The sequence below is a fragment of the Phalacrocorax carbo genome, chromosome 2, assembly GCF_963921805.1.
Source record: "Phalacrocorax carbo chromosome 2, bPhaCar2.1, whole genome shotgun sequence".
In the NCBI taxonomy this organism is placed as follows: Eukaryota; Metazoa; Chordata; class Aves; order Suliformes; family Phalacrocoracidae; genus Phalacrocorax; species Phalacrocorax carbo.
The window spans coordinates 117,488,207-117,508,367 of NC_087514.1; the positions used below are offsets into that span (position 1 = coordinate 117,488,207).

General features: G+C 38.9%; 1 protein-coding gene across 26 annotated transcripts in view; it reads left to right on the forward strand.

The window, feature by feature from the left end:
- Positions 1-20,161, forward strand: part of CLASP2 (cytoplasmic linker associated protein 2) — a 160,179-nt gene that overhangs the window by 61,182 nt on the left and 78,836 nt on the right. For 21 of the 26 annotated variants that reach the window (XM_064443990.1, XM_064443995.1, XM_064443993.1 and 18 more), the window contains one exon: positions 5,745-5,891. In XM_064443990.1, coding sequence (XP_064300060.1) covers positions 5,745-5,891 — 147 coding nt within the window. Of the gene's footprint in view, positions 1-5,059; positions 5,232-5,744; positions 5,892-20,161 lie in introns of those variants that run through there. The other 5 variants (XM_064444016.1, XM_064444017.1, XM_064444012.1 and 2 more) reach the window with 4 other exon arrangements.

Consider the following 20,161-nt stretch of genomic DNA (forward strand, 5'->3'; position numbering starts at 1 on the left):
TCTAAAGCATCTTAGGTGTGATTCAGCCGCCCGGACATAGGTGTCTAATGCCACTTGAGGTGCATTGCGGTATCTACAGTAGCCACACGGAGCAAACAAGTGGGACACGAGACCTGCAAGAGGTCTGTGCCCTTCTGGAATGTCGGTTGGCGGCCAGACAGGATACCCAGGACTGTCTAAACTAGTTTTAGATGACTGTGCTTAGGCAAATGAATCCAGTCCTTTGTGTCAGGACAAACAGATTCGGGCTGTATGGAATGCCTGGTGTGTAAGGGATAAAGTACTCACTAAATGATGTGGGGCACTGGCTTGAAGTATGGATTAGAAGGATCAACTAACCTGCTGCATCTGTAGTGCTCGCGGCTTCATTTTCATGCTTGACAGAAATTGTTGTAGGCTGGACCAGTTCATCTGGAATTGAGCTTATGATCCAGTCCCAGATGTTCCAAGTAATTGATGCAGTCTATGTTTGTAGATCACCGAAGGGAGACTGGCAGTCGATGTCTTGGAAGGCACAGGATGTGGGAGTGACTTGGGAGATGTAAGGAGTTCATCTACTTGTCGTTGTTTTGCTTGAGCACGATTTTGCAATCATGTCATTATAAACAGTGTGGTGTGAAAGAGGAACTGTTAGCAGTAGTTAAAAAACATACAGTATCTGTTAGCAGTACTTGAAAATGGATGTAGGAAGGGCACATTTTTAACCAAAGTCAAAGTTTAAAAGTAGTTTTATTACAGATGCTATGTTCTCTGGTTTGACTATTATCAATCTACTGTAAGACACTGCAAGTTGGTATTAACAACCCTAGTAGTGTTAGATATGCAAGATCTCGATACTGATGCAGTATGGAGATTTGCCTTTATGGACAGCTTTAGTTCAGCGTTACTGCAGGGGATCCAGGGTTTTTCCCCCCTGTAGTGTTACTTGGGGATCTGCTCTAACATTAGGTAACTGCTGATTGGCTGCTTCTGAGCAGCCTGAGTAGATGATGTATATTCTATTTCTGCAGCCATGTAGATGATACTACATTTCTTTCTTCTGTTAATTGACTGTGACTTACAAAATGTTAGATATTAAATGTCATATGAATCCTATTAATCTTAAGACCAGCTAAGGTAAAGGCTTGAGTTGCAGGAACAATAAATATATTTTAATTTAATTTTCTTAAAAAATAAAATATTTTTCTCTCTAGATATGAAAAATTCTAAAGTGTCCTTTGTTCCTGGATGCATCTTTAATTACCCTTATTACTCTATAACCAGTCACAGTAAATAGGTTGTTCAGAAGTTTTTAGCATTGGGAGTACTAGAATGTTCTTTGAGTATTGAGTGATTATAAAAATTTATCCTTTAAAATATCTGAATACTTTAAAAAACATATTACATACTTGTAATCTGGCCCCCAAGAGTAGTGCTACAAGGCACAAAGATACCACGTATCTTTGTGCACAAATTGCATAGTTATTCTGAAGAATTTTAGTATTTAAGCTTTTGTGGTGGTTCAGAGTTTTGGTCTGTGTTTGTAACTGAACAGCTGTGTCTGTATTTAATCTTAGAATAACCCCAAGTTTTGAACGTGTGGTAAACTCTAGGCCATACAGGTTGGTGATTTTTTTTTTTTTTTAATGAGAAACTTTCCTTTGACTCCTGAAATGTTATGTAGAAACATATAGCTGTTCATTGATACAAATTCACTTGCTGCATAGTACCTGCAGCACACTCCTCTGCAGTACAGATCCCTTTATTAGAAGAGAAAAATTCTAGTGCTTGGAAGTTGAATCTTGTGTTTCTAGCTTTCTTAATATAAGAACAACCTTTCCTTGAATTTTAATTTTTTTTTTTCTGCTTTGAAGTTGTTAGTCTTTTCAGCTTGTACCAGAGCAAGAACACCTGCTGCTCATGAGGTTTCTTTAGGAGCTTTTGGTGGTACTAGATTCCAAGCTCTTCTTTGTGGGGCGTGATTACCTCCAAAACTCTTCTTTCCCATTGTGATTTAAAATGAAGATAACAAGTACAAGAACAGTCTAGTGAGACTTAACTGAGGTTCAGTGTCTTTCACTAATTGTGTTTTTCATTCAAGATATTGTGTACATTGCTAGCAGTTCATACAGCTTTTTATCCCTCTTTTTAGTAGCTTAGAGCTTTGTTGTAAAATGCTCTTTGGATAGTGCTTCCTCAGCTCTCAGGTGTATTTGTGTATGTAAAATTTAATACACTGAAAGTAGTGTTTGGCCTGTAAAATTACCTAGAATGAAAATTATCTAGCCATTCTAGAACGAAAAAGTGTTTGCATTCTTCAGATAGTTCCAAACAAATCTATCAGTTGTATTCAGGCTTTCATGGCTTCTGCTGTAGAAATTAATTTTATTTGCAGACTGCATGAAACTAACATTACAGTCACCGTTTGATACTGCCAGTACAGCCGTCATCACGCTCTGCACGTTGGCAGTCAGGAGCTCCAGCCCTGGGCCGTTGGCTGACCAAAGGCACGTAGTAAACAAGTTTTGGCTCAGCTCCCTTGAGCAGAACTGCACCTTGTTTATACCCTGCGGGATAAATGGTTATACCTAGAGCTGGGGTTCTCTATGATGAAGTATATGGAAATGCTTTTATAAGAGGTACAAACAAGTATATTGTTGTGTGTGAGTGAGAGCACATGGAAAGCAGATTGTACTGGAAGCAAATATAATGCTTTTGTTTCATTAACTGCTATAAATACAGACTTCAGGTTTCAGATCTTCAAAAACACTGTTAAGCATCTTTCTGAAAATGGAACGTCCCAAGAGATCAGCTGGGGTTATGTTGTTAATAGAGCCTAGGGAAATAGAAGTGTAAAGGTCCGAAAGAAACCTCTGGTTTCTGTAAAAGGTAGTACAAAATTTTCCTGCTCATGTTTATTTAAAAGAAAACAAACCCCACAACAAAAGCAGCTCTGTGGTGTTATCACTTTAGTCTTAAAATAATTTAAAAATATCCCTTTCACCCATTAATTTAATATATTTATGGTACTATGCTTTAATTTTGGAATGCTTTCAGTGACTGTACTTTAATTTTTAACTAATTTCAGCATAAATCATAAAGTCCAGTTAAGAACGTCTATGTATCAGTGGTTAAGATGAGTTCTATGTTTCTCAAATACTTACACATTTTAAAATAAAAATTACTTATGTGAGAAGCTAGGTTTTATGTGGACTAAAAAGTATGAAACTAATAGTGTAGGTTTTTAATCCACTGTTAAAAATGGTTTAAATATATGAAAAAAAATCTTTAACTAGGCAAATTAATTTGACAGTATTACCAAGACCATTGTTTAATATATTATCCTATAATTTATGCAACATGTCAGTAGCTGGGAATGTTTGCCTTTGCATTTTTTTTGAAATTCTATTTTAGGCTTTAGCAGTAACTTCTACAATTCTCCCTATTCAATACTCCCTAATGAATAGCTTGGTAAGGATAAAATTAATTTATCTGAGCCTTTGGTTCCCCAAGTACACTGTTGTTTGGGGTTGTTGAGGTTTTTCTTGATGAGGAGTTTTTGCATAAATGAGCAAAATGCTCACTATTTTTAAAATTGTTCTGCAAATAACTTTTTTCCAAAGGCAGCTTGTGCAATATTTGCATATCAATGCTGCATTGTGGTGCTGTTGGATAGTAATGTGAAAGTCTATCCTGTTTTGTTATCAAACAAAAAAACCACAACCCCTGCAGCAACAAAACCATTTTTATTTGAAAAGCACATTTTCACTTTTGATCGGTTTTTATGATAGCATATTCATGTGTCAGTGTTGATCTCTTCACGCTCCTTAAAATCTACAAGATACGTCTTCACGTTATTTTAAAATTACCTGTAATGTTGCAGGTGCCCTAGATATTAACCATTACTATTTACATTTCTATTACAGTCTTTAGTTCATTATACTTAATCTGGCATTTGGATTAGTGGTTTTCCCTGATAAAAAATCTTGATGTCTGGTTCTATTTAAAATATGGGGAGTAAAAGCATCAGGAATCGAAATATATTCTGCCTCAGCCTGTATGCTGAGCGGGAGTGCTGTTTCTATGGCAACACACAGGCTCCTGGGGGGGAGGCTGGTGCCTTTTCCCCGATTATGAGAGTTTACGTATCCTAGCACCATTATTCTTAGCAAGTTTCTCTTAAAAAAAAAATCAGTGTTTGTAGGAGAGAAGCAAATAATGTTAGTGCAAAATGTCAGTATACATCCAGATGTTTCTTGTGGTGGTTTGTTTCTTCTTCAATCGTGAAGATCCATTAGTGCAATACACAGCTTTCGCTCATGCTAGAAAAATGTACTAACTACAGCAGCAGTGATCTCGGACATGTTAAATGTGGGGTGTTCTAACGTTTGGTGCTGCAAATGCAGTTGGAGAAAATGTTGCTTTACCCTTTTAATGAAAGCTGTCTTCCTTTGGGAGGCTATATTATTAACTATAGTTGACATTTCACTGGGAGCAAGTTCTGAATAAGTAAAGGGTAAATAGTCACTGTTCCAGAGATAACAAGCTTTGCAATTAATTTTATTGTTTTTAGAAACAGCAGGTTTTAGAGCAGGTAATATGCTAAATTGGTCTTCTATTACTGTAGTGCAGCTGCGTCTCAACCTCGCCCATTTTATTTATTATAGGAACCATAGGCTGATACGTTTTCCATGCTCAAGCTTATAGGTAAACCCTTCTTCTGCAAGTGGATTGGGAAGCCGTTGGAATATGTTGGGGTGGGTTTTTTTTGGAGGCTGAATATTTTGTATTGAGGCTATTTTATTTAGTCACTAGAGATTAATGTCTGTCTTGATTAGAAATACACAAAGCTGAAATTACAGGAAAGAGGAGTGCAAACCCCAGAGTATTGTCTCCTTGTCTGCTAATTTTTTTAATGAAGGATTGGAATAGTGGCAAATACTGTGTGTGGGAATGAATTTATTTGCATGGAGAATTTTCACCTTTTCCTCTGGCGGTGGCTCCCACAAGATGATGTCACCTTGCAGCTCATTGGTTGTGCGGCACCTAGTGTGGGGAAGGGAGAGAAAGATGCCGGCACAAATCTCAGTGGTGGATCTAGGGTGTTTGCGAGCAGTTTTTGATAGAATCTTTGATTAGTATTGAGAATTTACTGTATGTGGCCATGTGAGGTACTGGGTCCGTCCTAGGGTGAGGGGATTGAAGAGCTATCAGAGGAATGAGGCGGCTGATCTGCAAGAGGATCTGTGATTGTAAGTTGAAAAATCTGGGTGGAAGGAAAGAGACAGGGAGTGCTGGTTAGACACATTGTGGGAGGATGTGTAGCAGAAAATGCATGCATGAGTAAAAGAAGAAAAGGGAAGAAGCATTTGTCTTTGGTAGACTGGAATGATAAAAATTATATTAAGGGCTTTCCTTTGGGGGAAGAATTCAGAAATGGGCAAAAATATTCAATCTCCACGAGGATATTTTCCCTTTGTGGGAGTGGATGTGTAGGATTCATTTTTATGTTCAGTTTTATAGTGGCTAATTATGAAGGCAAAATAATATTTTATAAGAACTTAACATGTAGAAAATGCTGTTTATTTCTCATTGTCATTCTATTCCTAGGTCAGAGACAGAGGACAAAGTGATAAATATTTGCTTGTATTTATACATTTTGTGATTTTTTTTAAAAAATGAAATATGAAGCAGAATAATTGATTAGGAAACAAATATACATCCATTCTAATAGTTGTATTTTTATTTAATGTATCCTCTTTTAGACAAAAGCTTTGACGATGAAGAATCAGTGGATGGAAATAGGCCATCATCAGCTGCTTCAGCCTTCAAGGTTCCGGCACCTAAAAAGCCAGGAAATCCTTCAAACAGTGCAAGAAAGCCAGGATCAGCTGGTGGGCCTAAGGTTGGAGGTAATGTAAAGCTATTCAGATTCTAATCAGTGTTCCCAGACACCTTGCCAGAGCAGTCACAAAACAGAGAACTTTGAAAGGTGATGTTTAATTCATGACTGCAGTATTTTTGCAGAGCTGAAAACAGTACCGGGGCCCTGTTTTACGTAATTATTCATATGTAAAGGTGTGTGCATGTTTTTGTGAATGTACATTTAGCTTAGAGACCTCTCATGTTATAAATAAAATTAGCATCTGGAGATGGCACTTGTGTTGGTAAAATGAATATATATATGTGCCCTTTGATGGAATCCACACATCACTTACCATATATACAAATATACTGTGAAATTCTGTAGTAGGCCTGTGTAGATGTAATTTTAAACTGTAGATCTGCACTGTTTCACATGGCTAGAAAGGACTAGCCATCAGCCATATACCTCAACAGAGGTGTATATTACAGCTGAATGACTTCTTTTATTATTCCTTAAACTGTCAGAGTATTGTGAAATTGGTTTTGAAATATAAAAAACTGAGGGCCAAAACTCTTGCCAGGATTTTTTGCATGGTAGACTTGGAAGCAGTATAATGATGATGCTTACTAATTATAATCTGTGAACACGGAAATCCGCATTTTTTTAGGGCGGGGGTAATCTAACAGAAGAAACTGTTTACTGCTAAATAAGTGACAGCTTTTTTGATGGTTCATGTACAGAGAAAAATACATAATTAAGAGGAAATAATACCATGCTTCAGATATGGCCTTTTTATGAATAATTGATTCTTTCAGTAAGGGATTTTTATAATAGTAAGTAATTTTTTCATGTTCCTATTCACATAACATTCCCTTATATGAACTGCAAAGCAAAGGTAAAATTCGAAATGATACACATGCCAAACAAGCTGCCTTAAGTATTTTCTTATTAATAAGATGTAGCTAATGTTTTGACAATTTACCATTGTTTTCTAATGTGATCTTCAGAATTCCTAATAAATTTAAAAGATTCCCATAGGGTGGGATCCATGCTGCCATAGTATAACTCGAAATTGATAGCACTATGAATCAAGAAGTACCACCTAAAAGACTTCCTAAAGGAAATTGTCTTGAAATTGACTCTTAGAATTTATTATTATACAAATAAATAATAATACTATCATCTCCTTTAGCCTGAAGCATGGTGTTTTCTGCATGCAAGACGAACATATATAGTACCAGAACTGAATGCACAGGATTTCTCTTTCTTTGTGCTTCTTTTAATAATATTTTATTAAATATAGATATTTTTACTGTAAAATCGTTTTTACATGTAGACTTCCACTTTACACGCCCTGCAGTAAAAACATGGAGAGAGGAGAGCAGGGGAAGGGAAATACAAATAACTGCTCAACTGTTTTTTTCATTTTATCTAAAAATTCAGGAGTAAAGAAGATAAAAAACCCACAACATTACTACATAGGTTTTCCTCCTTTCCCTATATGGCCAAACTTTAAAAAAAAAAAAAAAAATTAAAAAATACATGGAATAAGGACAAAATGTAAGCATGTCAAAACCAGAGAACTTTGGTCACTCCTTGCTTTATAGTCTCCTTTCAACTCTGCAAAATGCTGAGGAGTGTTCACATATGCATCTGTTTCCCCTCTTTTTTGTTCTGTCAGTATGTCTGTAGTCAAAATTTGGAAAATTTAGGATTAAATGTTTGGCTGGCCTTTATAATTGTTGTTTGAATGTTTGTCTATATGTGCATCTATGGCATGGTTGTGCAGGCTGCTCTGGTGCATGGAGGATTTTTGCCTTAATATTTTGTAGGAAAGATGTTATGACTTGCTTCACCCAATGGCTAGAAGATGGAAATTTGTTTTCCAGTCTTCAGTTGTTCTCAACCACCTCTACTTTTTTTCCTCTTGCTGTCTACCAGGGAGAAACTTTTACAGGTCCATTAATCTGCTCCTGCATAAGATTTCTTTCATTACATATAACTGTATGCTTCCTAGTTTAATACTCCTTTGGTGTTTTTTTTCTTCTTCAAGTTTTCCTTGAGCTGACCCTCAGTCTTTTTAGCATTTTCCATATGTCACCATTGACCAGCAACGCTATTATTGCTGTTTTTATTTTTAGCAGCCAGTCTTCATTTTACTTCTGCTGCTCATTATTTGTATCTTTCAATGTTTTTCCCATCTCCGTACTTTTTTTTTTGAGGTTACTAGTGTTAAACTAGTTCTGTCTATGAACAAGCTTGCTAGCAGATAGAAATCTTAAACGTCTGCACTGAGAGCGCCTTACCCTTCTGCATAGTATTTACAAATCCTGTATCTCCTAGCCTAATAAAGAACACTTGTGTAGATGCCACATGTATTTCTTGAACAAGTCAAGTCAGTCTCTTCCAGCACTGAGGAGTTTCCCATAAATTATTGATAAGAACAATGATACTAGATCAGGCAAGAGTTCTATGTAGTCCACTGCTCCATCTGACAGTAGTCAGAAATGGCTACTAGAGAAGTGTACGTGAAGAGAGCAAGTGTCAAGAAGCACACGATCATTACAGGACAAAATGCTGGGTTTAGAGAGCTTTTTTCCACAGAGAACCACAGTCTTTGAAGCATCCAGTGAGGGCATCCTATTCTGCTTGTCTTGAGACTTCATGGATCTTCACGGCCACAAACAAACCTTGATGCTCTTTCACATTCACTTTTTGTAGGGTCTGCTTTGCAGGAGGCTAGAGAACACCTGAGATTTGTCTCAATTCTCAAAATTGCCATCTTGATGGAGCAAATCTATGGTTTTGGAACTTGTCTGCTCTTGCTGTTTTACTAAGGCTCTGCCATATCCTGCAGTCCCAAATCCTTCTGCTCAGTACTGCATTCCAAGCCTGTAATCAGTGGGAATGTAATTTCTCACCCTTCCCTCATAAGCGCTGGCTGTAGGTATTTCAGGCTCATAATTCCTCACCTCATGGTTCTGCCACCTGTTGGTCCTGCTTGTCTAAGTTTTCTCCGACTCTTTCATATATAAAAAAATATACATACAGAGAAGTTGCAGTTCAGCCTTGGATGAAGAAGTAGCAGCAGCTCCATTAACTGTGTTGTTTTTTCTATCCTTTTCACAAAAATCTCCATAGTCATGTCAGTGACGCACAGCTGAAGTAGTTCTTCGCTGCAGTTTCTTCACTTCATGCTTCTGTGACCAGGCAGAACTGCTAGTGCAAGTAGATGCTGCATTGAGCGTAGGCTGAGGTTACTGCAAGTTCCATTAATTTAAACTGCCTTTTACATTCCAGAGATCCTTTTCTGAGGATGTTGCTTTAGAAAGATGGCTTTTCCTGTCAGCTGCAGATGACAATAAAGAAGCACAGCTTTTTCCTGGTTCCAAAAGGGAGTGGAGACTATCCTGTCTTGAGGCTAAGAAAATTAAACCTCTTAGCCATGCTGTTTGCTTTCTTTTATGCCAGTATCTGCTGAATTATACCTCAGATACATGTGTGCTTGGGTTTTCATTGTGCAAGGTCCTGCACGCAGGTTGGGGCAACCCCCGATATCAGTACAGGCTGGGGGATGAAGGGATTGAGAGCAGCCTTGCCAAGAAGGATTTGGGGGTACTGGTGGATGAAAAGCTGGGCAGGAGCCATCAATGTGCGCTTGCGGCCCACAAGGCCAACCATATCCTGGGCTGCATCAAAAGCAGCGCGGCCAGCAGGTCGAGGGAGGTGATTCTGACCCTCTACTCCACTCTGGTGAGACCCCACCCGGAGTGCTGCGTCCAGCTCTGGAGCCCTCAGCACAGGAAGGACATGGAGCTGTGGGAGCAGGCCCAGGGGAGGGCCACAAAAGTGATCCGAGGGCTGGAGCAGCTCTCCTACGAGGGCAGGCTGAGACAGTTGGGGTTATTCAGCCTGGAGAAGAGAAGGCTGCAGGGAGACCTTATTGTGGCCTTCCAGTACTTAAAGGGAGACGACAGAAAAGATAGGGGCAACCTCTTTAGCAAGGCCTATTGTGACAGGACAAGGGGTGAGGGTTTTAAACTAAAGGAGGGTAGGTTTAGACCAGATATAAGGAAAAAATTTTTTTTTACTATGAGGGTGGTGAAACACTGGAAACAGGTTGCCTAGAGATGTGGTAGATGCCCATTCCTACAAATCCTCAAGGTCAGGTTGGATGGGGCTCTGAGCAACCTGAGTTGAAGATGTCCCTGCTGACTGCAGGGGGGATTGGACTAGATGATCTCTAAAGGTCCCTTCCAACCCAAATCATTCTACGATTGTATACTCCATGGAGATTCTTCTTACTGAAGAAACAGATAATTCCACCACTGACCAGATACTCTGTTCAAATTAAAGGATCCATCCAATATGCAAAAAGAGGATTTTTTCACTGCGTTGGGCAACTCCCATTTTATGTGGGAAATGCACTTTAGCACTGGAAATGCAAAATCATTCCAGAAAGGGCGGTGGAACAGCCATGTACGTTAGCAATAGCAGGGTCCTACTTGGGCTGGAATTCTTTCCTTGTGCTGGGAATGACTGCAAGATCTTTTTCTCAGCTGTAGGGATGGGAGAGCTTGTAGAACTTGTGTGTTGGCTGACAGGTGTGATTAAGTCTGTAGAAGACAGCTTGCCAGAAAAGTATCTGAGCAGGCAACCTCAGCGGGGTACTGCCCTGAGAGTAAGAAATCCAGCAGACTGTTTCTCATCTTGGCTTTACTGCTGGGAGGTGTTCAGACACTCACCTTCTTGCTTGTGCTGAACGAGAAATGATGGGTCTTCAACTTCATGGGGCAGTGCTTTGTTTGGCATATTTCTTATTCCATGGTCAATACAGTTAGTCCTTTGCCAGGAAATGGACAGCTACTTCTGGCACACTTGGTTTCAGCTCTTTATTCAAGTGGCAGAGCCTCTGGTAATACCCCTTTGCTCTAAGCACTTCTTACTGAGAGTGTGCACAGTGTGTGCTCTGCCCTTCCAGAAGTGGATACTCACGGGCTTTTTCTTGGCGGTATTGCAGCAGCTTTTTGATTGTAAGTGACACCATAATTTACAATAGAAAAAGACTTTTAAGTATGTTAGCCAAATGAGCTATATTCTTGTCTTTGTGGTTCTCTTGCAAATGTGAGCTCCCTGTTGCAAGCCTTCTAGGGAATTGTTCACTTGTATACAATTCAGAAGCTTTCTGTAGTCTAGATGTTAGTAGGAAACCTCAGTCTGTACCTCAGCAAGAAGATTGGTCTCCTTTCTTTTCCCAAAATGTCACTTCAAGTCAGTGGTCTTTAAAATGGGTTAAATGTTGGAATACTGATACTTCAGTGGAGCCATGTGGCATTTGGAAGAAAAGCTTGCTGATGAAACCCAGTCATGACGAAAATTTGTATTAACTTTCTGTTGTATGTTTTGTGAGAAGCTCGGTAGGGCTGGAACATAATTCTTAATGTTGTAATTTGAAACAAGGTGGACTTTACTTTTGTCTTCAGTGGGAAGGTATTGCATCACTTATTTTTTTACCTGTCGTTTGCTGGCTTTTTTGATTTTAAAGTAGGCCAATAAGTGTATTGGCCTATTAGCATTATATTACATATTGCTTACTGTTTAGTACTTAATAAGGATGTTACACGTTTTGAAACAACCTATGTTGGTTTAGGATGAATCATTTAGTGATAAAAATAGCAAAGGGGATGTTATTACTTCAAGTGTCAGAATTATTGTAACTGCTGTTTAAAAAGATATTTTGGAGTAAGAATGTTGATGCCAAGCATGAAGGATATGAAGTGAAACCCCAAGGACATTGAGGGGTGTTTTTTTCTGTTAAAAAAATGCGTACAAAAAGAATTTTTTCCAACATAAAAATTGTGATGTGCCTTCTTTTCTTAAACTGTTCAAAGAATCTGGTCCTCAATGAAGACTGTAACTGTGCCAGTTCGAGGTTTGATGCTGGTGTTATTGGAAATAACCCTCAGTTTTAGGATGGTCTTAGTTCTGAAAAGCCTCCTAAAGTTTGATGATGGCTCAAAAAACATTAAAAATACCTCCTTTTAGGTAGAAATCAAGTAACGGGAAAACTTGGGTGAACCGGGTGGTTTTGGCAAAAGAAGGCTGTGAGAACTATAGTAACACTGTACATGTTTTTCTTAACTGCAGGAACATATTCTTAACTGTAGGAAGCTATTCCCAACTTTAGGAAATGTAAGTTTAGTTTGTGTATCTGTCTATAGTGTGTTCTATTAGCATCATAATGTCTTTTTTTCCTTCTCAATAACAGTGATACAGCTCTTTTCTGAGAAGTATTAAAATGGTACTGATTTGCTTCTTTTTCATTTCTTTCCTAGAAGGAGACATTTCGAAGTGTTTAGATGCTTTAGTAGGAAGCAGTTTAAATGGAATGGCCCTAATATAACAAATGTGGTACTGAAAAATGGATACTTGCCATCCCAAATCTTAGCCAGGTGCAGTTAACCTCATTAAAACTACATACTGTAGTTAAGAAACATTTTTGTTAAGAGCTTCAACAATTGTGGAACTGTAAATACAAATTGTTAGTGAATGGACTTGAAACAGGGTCAGTTCGTGCTTGCTTTATTGTCTTCAGGCTTGTGAAGACAGTTCTATGTTCACTTGCACAAAAAACTTCATAGTAATAAATGCCCATATTTGGGTTTGATGTTTTTATCTTTTGAATTCTGCAGAAAATATGTTCAGGAGTCTTTCCTCTAGTATTTGTTTAGCCCTCATTAAGTGATTTCCAAAGTGCTGTATTTGTCATGCAGCATAAATTAGGAATTTTTTTCATATTCTATATTGGCTCTTTGTATGACATAAAACTGCTCCGAGATAACCTCGGAGCAAAGCATCCCTGACAATCTGTGGCACTTGCTTCCCGTTTTGGTTTCCAGGTTGGCACTTCAAGAGTTATGCTTCCTTGCACGTCATCAGTGGTCTGTTCTCCTTGGCCATTATAAATACTTGTCCAGTCACTGGGGCTTCCATTCCTCTAACAGATACTTTCATTTGCAGCTAGCTTCAGCAGGTGGACTGGAAAATCAGCCTCAGTGAGGAATCTGAATTAAAATGAATAAACGTGGTAAATGATAAATACATGTACATGTACACATACCTATACATATACCTTTGAAGAATATATGCATGTGATCATAATTAGTGTTCATTAATCTGTTTTCTATGCGTCACCCAAGAATAGTTGGCAGATAGTTCATACTACTTTAGTTTATTTTGCACTAATTTCTAGAAGTTTCAATTAGATGGTAAGATTTATTGTGTTGGTATAAGCACGATACTGTATCTGATAGTCTTCTCCCAAAAGGCTCATGGCCTAGAAGGCCACTTACAAATGGATAAAATAGGAAGTGAGTAACAGTGGAGCAGAAATTAAGAGGTCTGGGGATAAGAGCTCACCACAGTATGTAAACTTCTTCTGACATCTCTACCCTGTGTTGTAGTCCCAGATGTCTTACTAGCAATCATGGTAGTACCAGGCAGTGATAAGAATAAGGAAAACAACCCAGCCCTCGTTTAGCTTGCTAACATTGGATACTGATTTTTTCCAAGCAATAAAAAGGGGAAGCAATTTGTTTATATTTTCATATGGGTGGATCCAGAAGGAAAAGAGGAAGGAGGGAGGAGGAAGCAGGGCTGAAATCAGCTGGCCCTGGTGCTTTGTGTCATAGAATCATAGAATGATTTGGGTTGGAAGGGACCTTTAGAGATCATCTAGTCCAATCCCCCCTGCAGTCAGCAGGGACATCTTCAACTCAGTCAGGTTGCTCAGAGCCCCATCCAACCCGACCTTGAGGATTTGTAGGAATGGGCATCTACCACATCTCTAGGCAACCTGTTTCCAGTGTTTCACCACCCTCATAGTAAAAAAAAATTTTTTCCTTATATCTGGTCTAAACCTACCCTCCTTTAGTTTAAAACCCTCACCCCTTGTCCTGTCACAATAGGCCTTGCTAAAGAGGTTGCCCCTATCTTTTCTGTCGTCTCCCTTTAAGTACTGGAAGGCCACAATAAGGTCTCCCTGCAGCCTTCTCTTCTCCAGGCTGAATAACCCCAACTGTCTCAGCCTGCCCTCGTAGGAGAGCTGCTCCAGCCCTCGGATCACTTTTGTGGCCCTCCCCTGGGCCTGCTCCCACAGCTCCATGTCCTTCCTGTGCTGAGGGCTCCAGAGCTGGACGCAGCACTCCGGGTGGGGTCTCACCAGAGTGGAGTAGAGGGTCAGAATCACCTCCCTCGACCTGCTGGCCGCGCTGCTTTTGATGCAGCCCAGGATATGGTTGGCCTTGTGGGCCGCAAGCGCACATTGATGGCTCCTGCCCAGCTTTTCATCCACCAGTACCCCCAAATCCTTCTTGGCAAGGCTGCTCTCAATCCCTTCATCCCCCAGCCTGTACTGATATCGGGGGTTGCCCCAACCTGCGTGCAGGACCTTGCACTTGTCCTTGTTGAACTTCATGAGGTATTCACAGGCTCATCTCTCCAGCTTGTCCAGGTCTCGTTGGATGACATCCTGTTTTCTGGTGTATCAGCTGCGCCACTTAACTCAGGGTGCACTTGATCCTGCTCTCTGTGTCATTGACGAAGGTATTACACAGTACTGGTCCCAGTATGGACCTCTGAGGACCACTCGTCACCAGTCTCCATCTGGATATTGAGCCATTGACCACAACCCTCTGGAAGTGATCATCCAATCAATTCTTTATCCACCAAACAGTCCACCCATAAAATCTGTATCTGCCCAGTTTAGAGAGAAGGATTTTTATGTGCTTATGGACTCTGGCTGTGTTTACAGAGTAAGCAAAGGCAACTATTCCAAAACATTCCTGCATTGCTGCTTCGCAAAATAGCAGGTGTGATTCCTCTTCACAGGTCTGGAGGGAGAAGTGTCTTAAAAAACCTGTTTCATTTCTTTGGAGAATTGTATATGCTCTCAAATAGAGAAGCAGGGAATGTAGAAGCATCAGGTGCAAATTATAATTTGAGTAGACAATTTTCTCCAAAGGTGTAAATTATTACTTGCAACAAATGAATGAAATGTTCTTAAAAATAGATGAGAAAATCAATACATTAAAATCAAATCAGTTTGACCTTCTGTCTTGCACTAGTGAAATTTTAGAGGTAAAGTTAAAAATGTGCTGTACAAAGCATGTAAAAACTGTAATTGTGTAGTTTGTGATGACAGGCACTGTTAGTCCTAATTGTTCTTAATACAGTATCTGTTTAAATTCTTTCAGAAAAGAATGCACAGTTGAAGAGACTGATAACTAATGAAAATACTATTTTTCTGAAACTGTTACACCACAACAACTCCAAAAAATCACAGTATCCCAAAAACCAGTCTGTTCTGTGACACAAATTATAGGTGAAACGAACGAACTGTTTGTGTTTCTGGTAGTTCTCAGAAATTTCTGTAATGTAAAATGACTACTGCAATTTTCTCTATTCAGATGTAAAACTGGGAACAAATTGAAGTAAAATGCAAATATAAGGTTATTAGAAAGCGATATTAAAAACTGAAGATAAGGCTAATGCTGTCATGCTCATAAAATTAGCATAAGTTTAAAGCTCACCTGTTGAAATGGCACAAATGAGCCAGGGTCTCAAATGTACATTCTTTTAAGTTTTTGTGAAAAATGAGTGCCAGTAGAGAAAAGACAGACATGAGTGTTTTGAAGGATGACTGTGTGAGTGTGAACATTGTACATGGGTTGAAAGATGACTGTATGAGCTTACAGTTGTGTAGAAACAGACATTATCCAATGGTGAGATAAGCCTAGAAAATCAGGTATCTCTATTCTTGCTGCTCATGGAACTGCTTGTTTTTTCCCACACCCAGGGTTTGGTCTTATCTAATGTATGCTGTCCAAACCTTGTACTAAGTAAAATATTGTTAATTTCTTTGTATAGTTGTCACAAATCACTCTGAATCTGATTGATCTCCATAGCATGCCTGTGAAAATAAGAGGTGATAGTATTAATCTTCTATACCCGTGAAACTGTGCTACATAGGAACCGAAGCTAAAGTTGTTGAAACTGTGCATTCAGTATTAGGAAGCAGCTTCAAATACTGAATAAATTTCTCAGAGAATGTAATTTTCAATATAGAATTCCAAAGGAATTTTCATGCTACAAAGCAGCTCCAGATTTTAAGGTATGCATGCTGGTGCAGTGCAGTGATCTTCAGTCTCCTCAGTGCATGTAAGATTTATTTTGGGCTTCCTTTTAGTACAGAAGTTGTATATTTGCTCCTGACTAATGTGGCACACCTCAAGAATTAAGATGTGCTATCCTAATAGTTTAACACCTTCCACCACCACCTTCTTCCTCGTAAGCATAGCTCACTCCTAATTTCTTCTTGTCCCCCTTGCTCCTGATCTTTCCTGCGGTAATTTGTATGGAGGAATCTGCTTAGCATCTCAGTCCTCAGAGACGGTATACCCACTTGTTGGGTAAAAACTTCTGTTCATGTACAATGTCTCTGGCACGTAGGAGAAATGTTTTAATGAACCAGGTGCGATACAGGTGGGATCTCTAGGAAAGTTCTCTAACTATGTCAGGTTTCTAAAGTAGGGAGGTAAAGTAAGGAATAGAGGGTATTATGAAGGTATTTGAAGGTATTTTGCTATTTTTTTTCAGTTTGTGAAGCTGTTTCAGCTTTAATGACTTTCTGGGTGTCTCAGGGACAATGACTTCTGGCACTGGAGGACCTGAGGTGGACAAGTCAAGTTCAAGGTGAATGTCAGTCACTGGGGCTGAACATGACAGAATTCATCTGTCAGTTTCCTTAAAGTGGGGTTTCTAGCAAAGGCATTTCTACTCTAAGTCACTTGGTTGTAACTTGAATTGTCTTATAAGCTAGTTTAAAACAAGATGAAGGCTTTGTCAGTTCAGGTTCTGCCAAAAGCAAAAAGAAAGGCTTATTTGGGTTTAGTGTTCTCTCTGATCTAAAAATGTATTTTGTTGCTGAAACTCCGGTGACCTGAGTTGGAACAACTGAATAGGTTTACTGATGCTAATTGTCTACCCAGTGACTTTGTCAAAGGCATTTTAGCTTAAGTTAGTGAATCATGAACTGCAGTGGCGTAAGAGACAGGTACATATTCCTTCTGCTGTTCGTCTCCTCTCTATGCGGGTAGTAACTACCATCACACAGATGTGTTGGGCAATCCAATAAAGGAGTCTCCCAGTGGTTTGCTATGTTTTATTTGTGAGGTTTCTCTGGTCAGCAAGGTGTGTGCTTGCAAAAGTGCTAGGAATATAGACAAATCTATAATAACAGGTGTTTTTGAGGGCGGGGAATTAATTATTTGTTTCCAGATGCAGTTGGGCTTTTTTCTCAGAAAACAGACACAAGGCAGCTGTTTGTCTAAACTAAGATCAGTAGAGGTTTTCTGATTTGGTCTTCCCCTAAGTTTTATTGGCAGAGCTGTGGCAATTAGCGGTGTGATCTGTTTCTTACCTTGTACAGTAAAGCCAGTAAGTGGTGCTAACAGTTATACCAGGAGACTTATGCAGTGGCTGATACAGCTTATGCTGTGGGTAGAACTTGGTTACAAGTTATTACACTAATATAATTTTATTTAAATTAGTTTAATTATAGCCATCCTAGAGGATTTACCAGTGTAACTATGTACAAGTAAGTCTGCCTTGTTTACAAAAAAATACACCTTGTCTAATGTTGATCATAGTGGTTTTTATTAGAGCAAGTGCTACTTTTTTGTTGCTCTTAAATGTTTTCCTACCCTAAGCAGGCAAGCTGAAAGCATCTATACTGAGTGACTTAGTCACCTGATGAAAGAACACCTTTCTGCTTTGCCCAGATATTTGAGACTGAAGAACAGGTCTTTGCTTTTCTTATGGGATTTTTTTAATTCAAATTTTTTGATTAAAATCCAGAGATCAGTCTTTCATACATGGAAATAAGAACATGTAGAACATTGACAGAATTGAGGTAAGACCACCAGTTTCCTGTGTTCTGTTGAAATGTCAAGGTGTGTGTATGCAGCATATCAAATTGCTTTAGATGATCCAATAATTTAAAACATGAAGGGAACTTCCAGAGATGCTCAATCTTCAGCTACTTTTTCCAAACACTTGATTCCTGTTTTCCAGAAGCAGAATTGTGAAAAGTGCGTAAGAAAATATGTTATCCTGAACTGTTGTATTAACTGCAGCAGTAATCATATACGTGGAAAGAAGGAGATTCCTTACTGAGCCACTGAAATGCAGTCTATACACAGGGCTTTATCAGAATCACGATCTTAAAATTCCCTTTTACTATTTCAGAGGTGATAATTCAGATCATGAAGCACTGGTAACTTTCCCCCCACCCCCCACCAACATATACGATTTTAAAAGTAAGCTGTCAGTTTTATAAAATACTAAAAACAGCTAACCCAAGGATAAATAAGTAGATTTTGCAAAGACTGTCTGAGCGCTATGGAAGATTCAGGAAAAATCCTAGTTTCAGAGACTAACAAACAGCAGAACGTATATTCCAAGAAAGAATTAAATATGACCTTTGCAACATCTTTCCACTACAACTGGGAACAGAATTTGGTTATTGAGCACTGTCTCTGTCCATTGCAAGTACCATGCTGAAGAACTGATTAGATTTTGTCTTTGTCATTGATAAGGATTCAGAAAAGAGGTTGCTGTAATCTGTTAATTTATTTGTAGCTTGTGTGGGTGCGTTTGCTTTTTTTTTGGTTGGTTGGGGTTTTTTTTGTTTTATTTTTTTGGTATCAATGCTTTCTTTAGACTTTTTTCCCCTTTGTGTTAGTGAGATAGGCTGTCCATTCCACTAGGTTGCCTCTACACTTGTCCTTACTTGATTTAATTTTGTTTGAGGATTGCTCTACTTCCTTCAGCCTATACTTACACTTTCAGCAGCTCTACTGTTCAAGCAGCCTGGAGTAATTTCCATCCTTATCTTTATTAAGTCATTTGTATCCCAAGCCATCCATTGGATTGTGTTGATATGGCCCTGCAATGAAGCAGGCCAGGGAACCTGCCTCATGGAAACCGTTGTTCTTAGCCAGTTTATTTTATTCTCAGCTTAGACACTCCCTGTTGTGATCTACTATTCAGCTGTACTAGGGCTAGGATGCGTGAGGTCAGTAGGAGTAAGTGGGAGTTGCCAGTCAACCTATTGCATGAAAAGCTGAGTAAGTACTTGAGCTTATCCTGTCCACCAACCCTCTGCTGAGCTGGAGCTGCTGTCAGTTCCTAATTTACAGTTGGTTGATTGTTATCCTACAAAGCCAAAAGGGTAACGGTACTTTTTGTATGTTCGTTTTAAATCTGGAATGATACGCATCTTTTACTTCTGCTTCAGTGTCTGGTAGATAAGTGAAGCTTTTGAATTAGTTGAGATGTGTGTATAGCCTTAGGGTTTGGGTCTTTTTGTTACTTTCAGAAAAAAAATGTAGTCCACCTCATCTTTACTTTAGATGTGTTGCTCAGTAAGATACTGTTACTGTATGGAATTGGAGACTTCTGATGGATAAAAGACATCTGTATAGCAGTACCCTTTTCAAAGTTTACTACACACTTTACTTGTGACACATGTTGTATCAGAAAATAGTTATAAATTTTTAATAGGGAAATGTGTTGAGAAAGGCATTTAAGAACAAAAAGCTGAAGTTTTAGAGTGTGTGTTACTCCTGAGTTTCTGTACCACGTTAGAAATTCCCTTTTTTCACAGGGAAATTTTTGTTCTGAAATTTCAGTCAAAAGACCCACGGAAGCAGAAGCAGCTGAATCAGACTAGTAAAGAGTGGCCACCAAATACAAGTTGTGCAATTTTTTATTTTTAGACCAATGTTTGTACGCTTTATTAAACAGTTAAGCATGATTTGATTAAACAGTTCCTTGTTTCAAACAAAAAATACCAGTCCAGTATCACTCTCATGATATGTTTCTTCTCCCATATAGTGTTGCTGCATTGTTTTGTCATTCCGTCCTGCATGGCTTTGTAGATAATTGGGAGGAGAGCATCAAGGTGGTAGAGCAAGTGAGCAGTCCAAAGTTCTTGTGACATGATGGAAAGATTTTAAATGTTTCAGTTGGAAGAAGGGACGAACTCAACTGCAGGAATTAATTCCTGGGTGAGAAAATTGATTCTGCAAAAGATTGGGTAATTGCTTGCGTACAGTACCCTTTCTGGTGTTGAGCGATTCAGTGCTGAACTCAAAGCTTTGTGGCTGGAAAGAACTGTCTTCAAAATAAAAAGACTTCTAGGGCCTCACAAAATGTTGGAAATCCTTACATTTAACCTGTAAGATGTCATCTCTC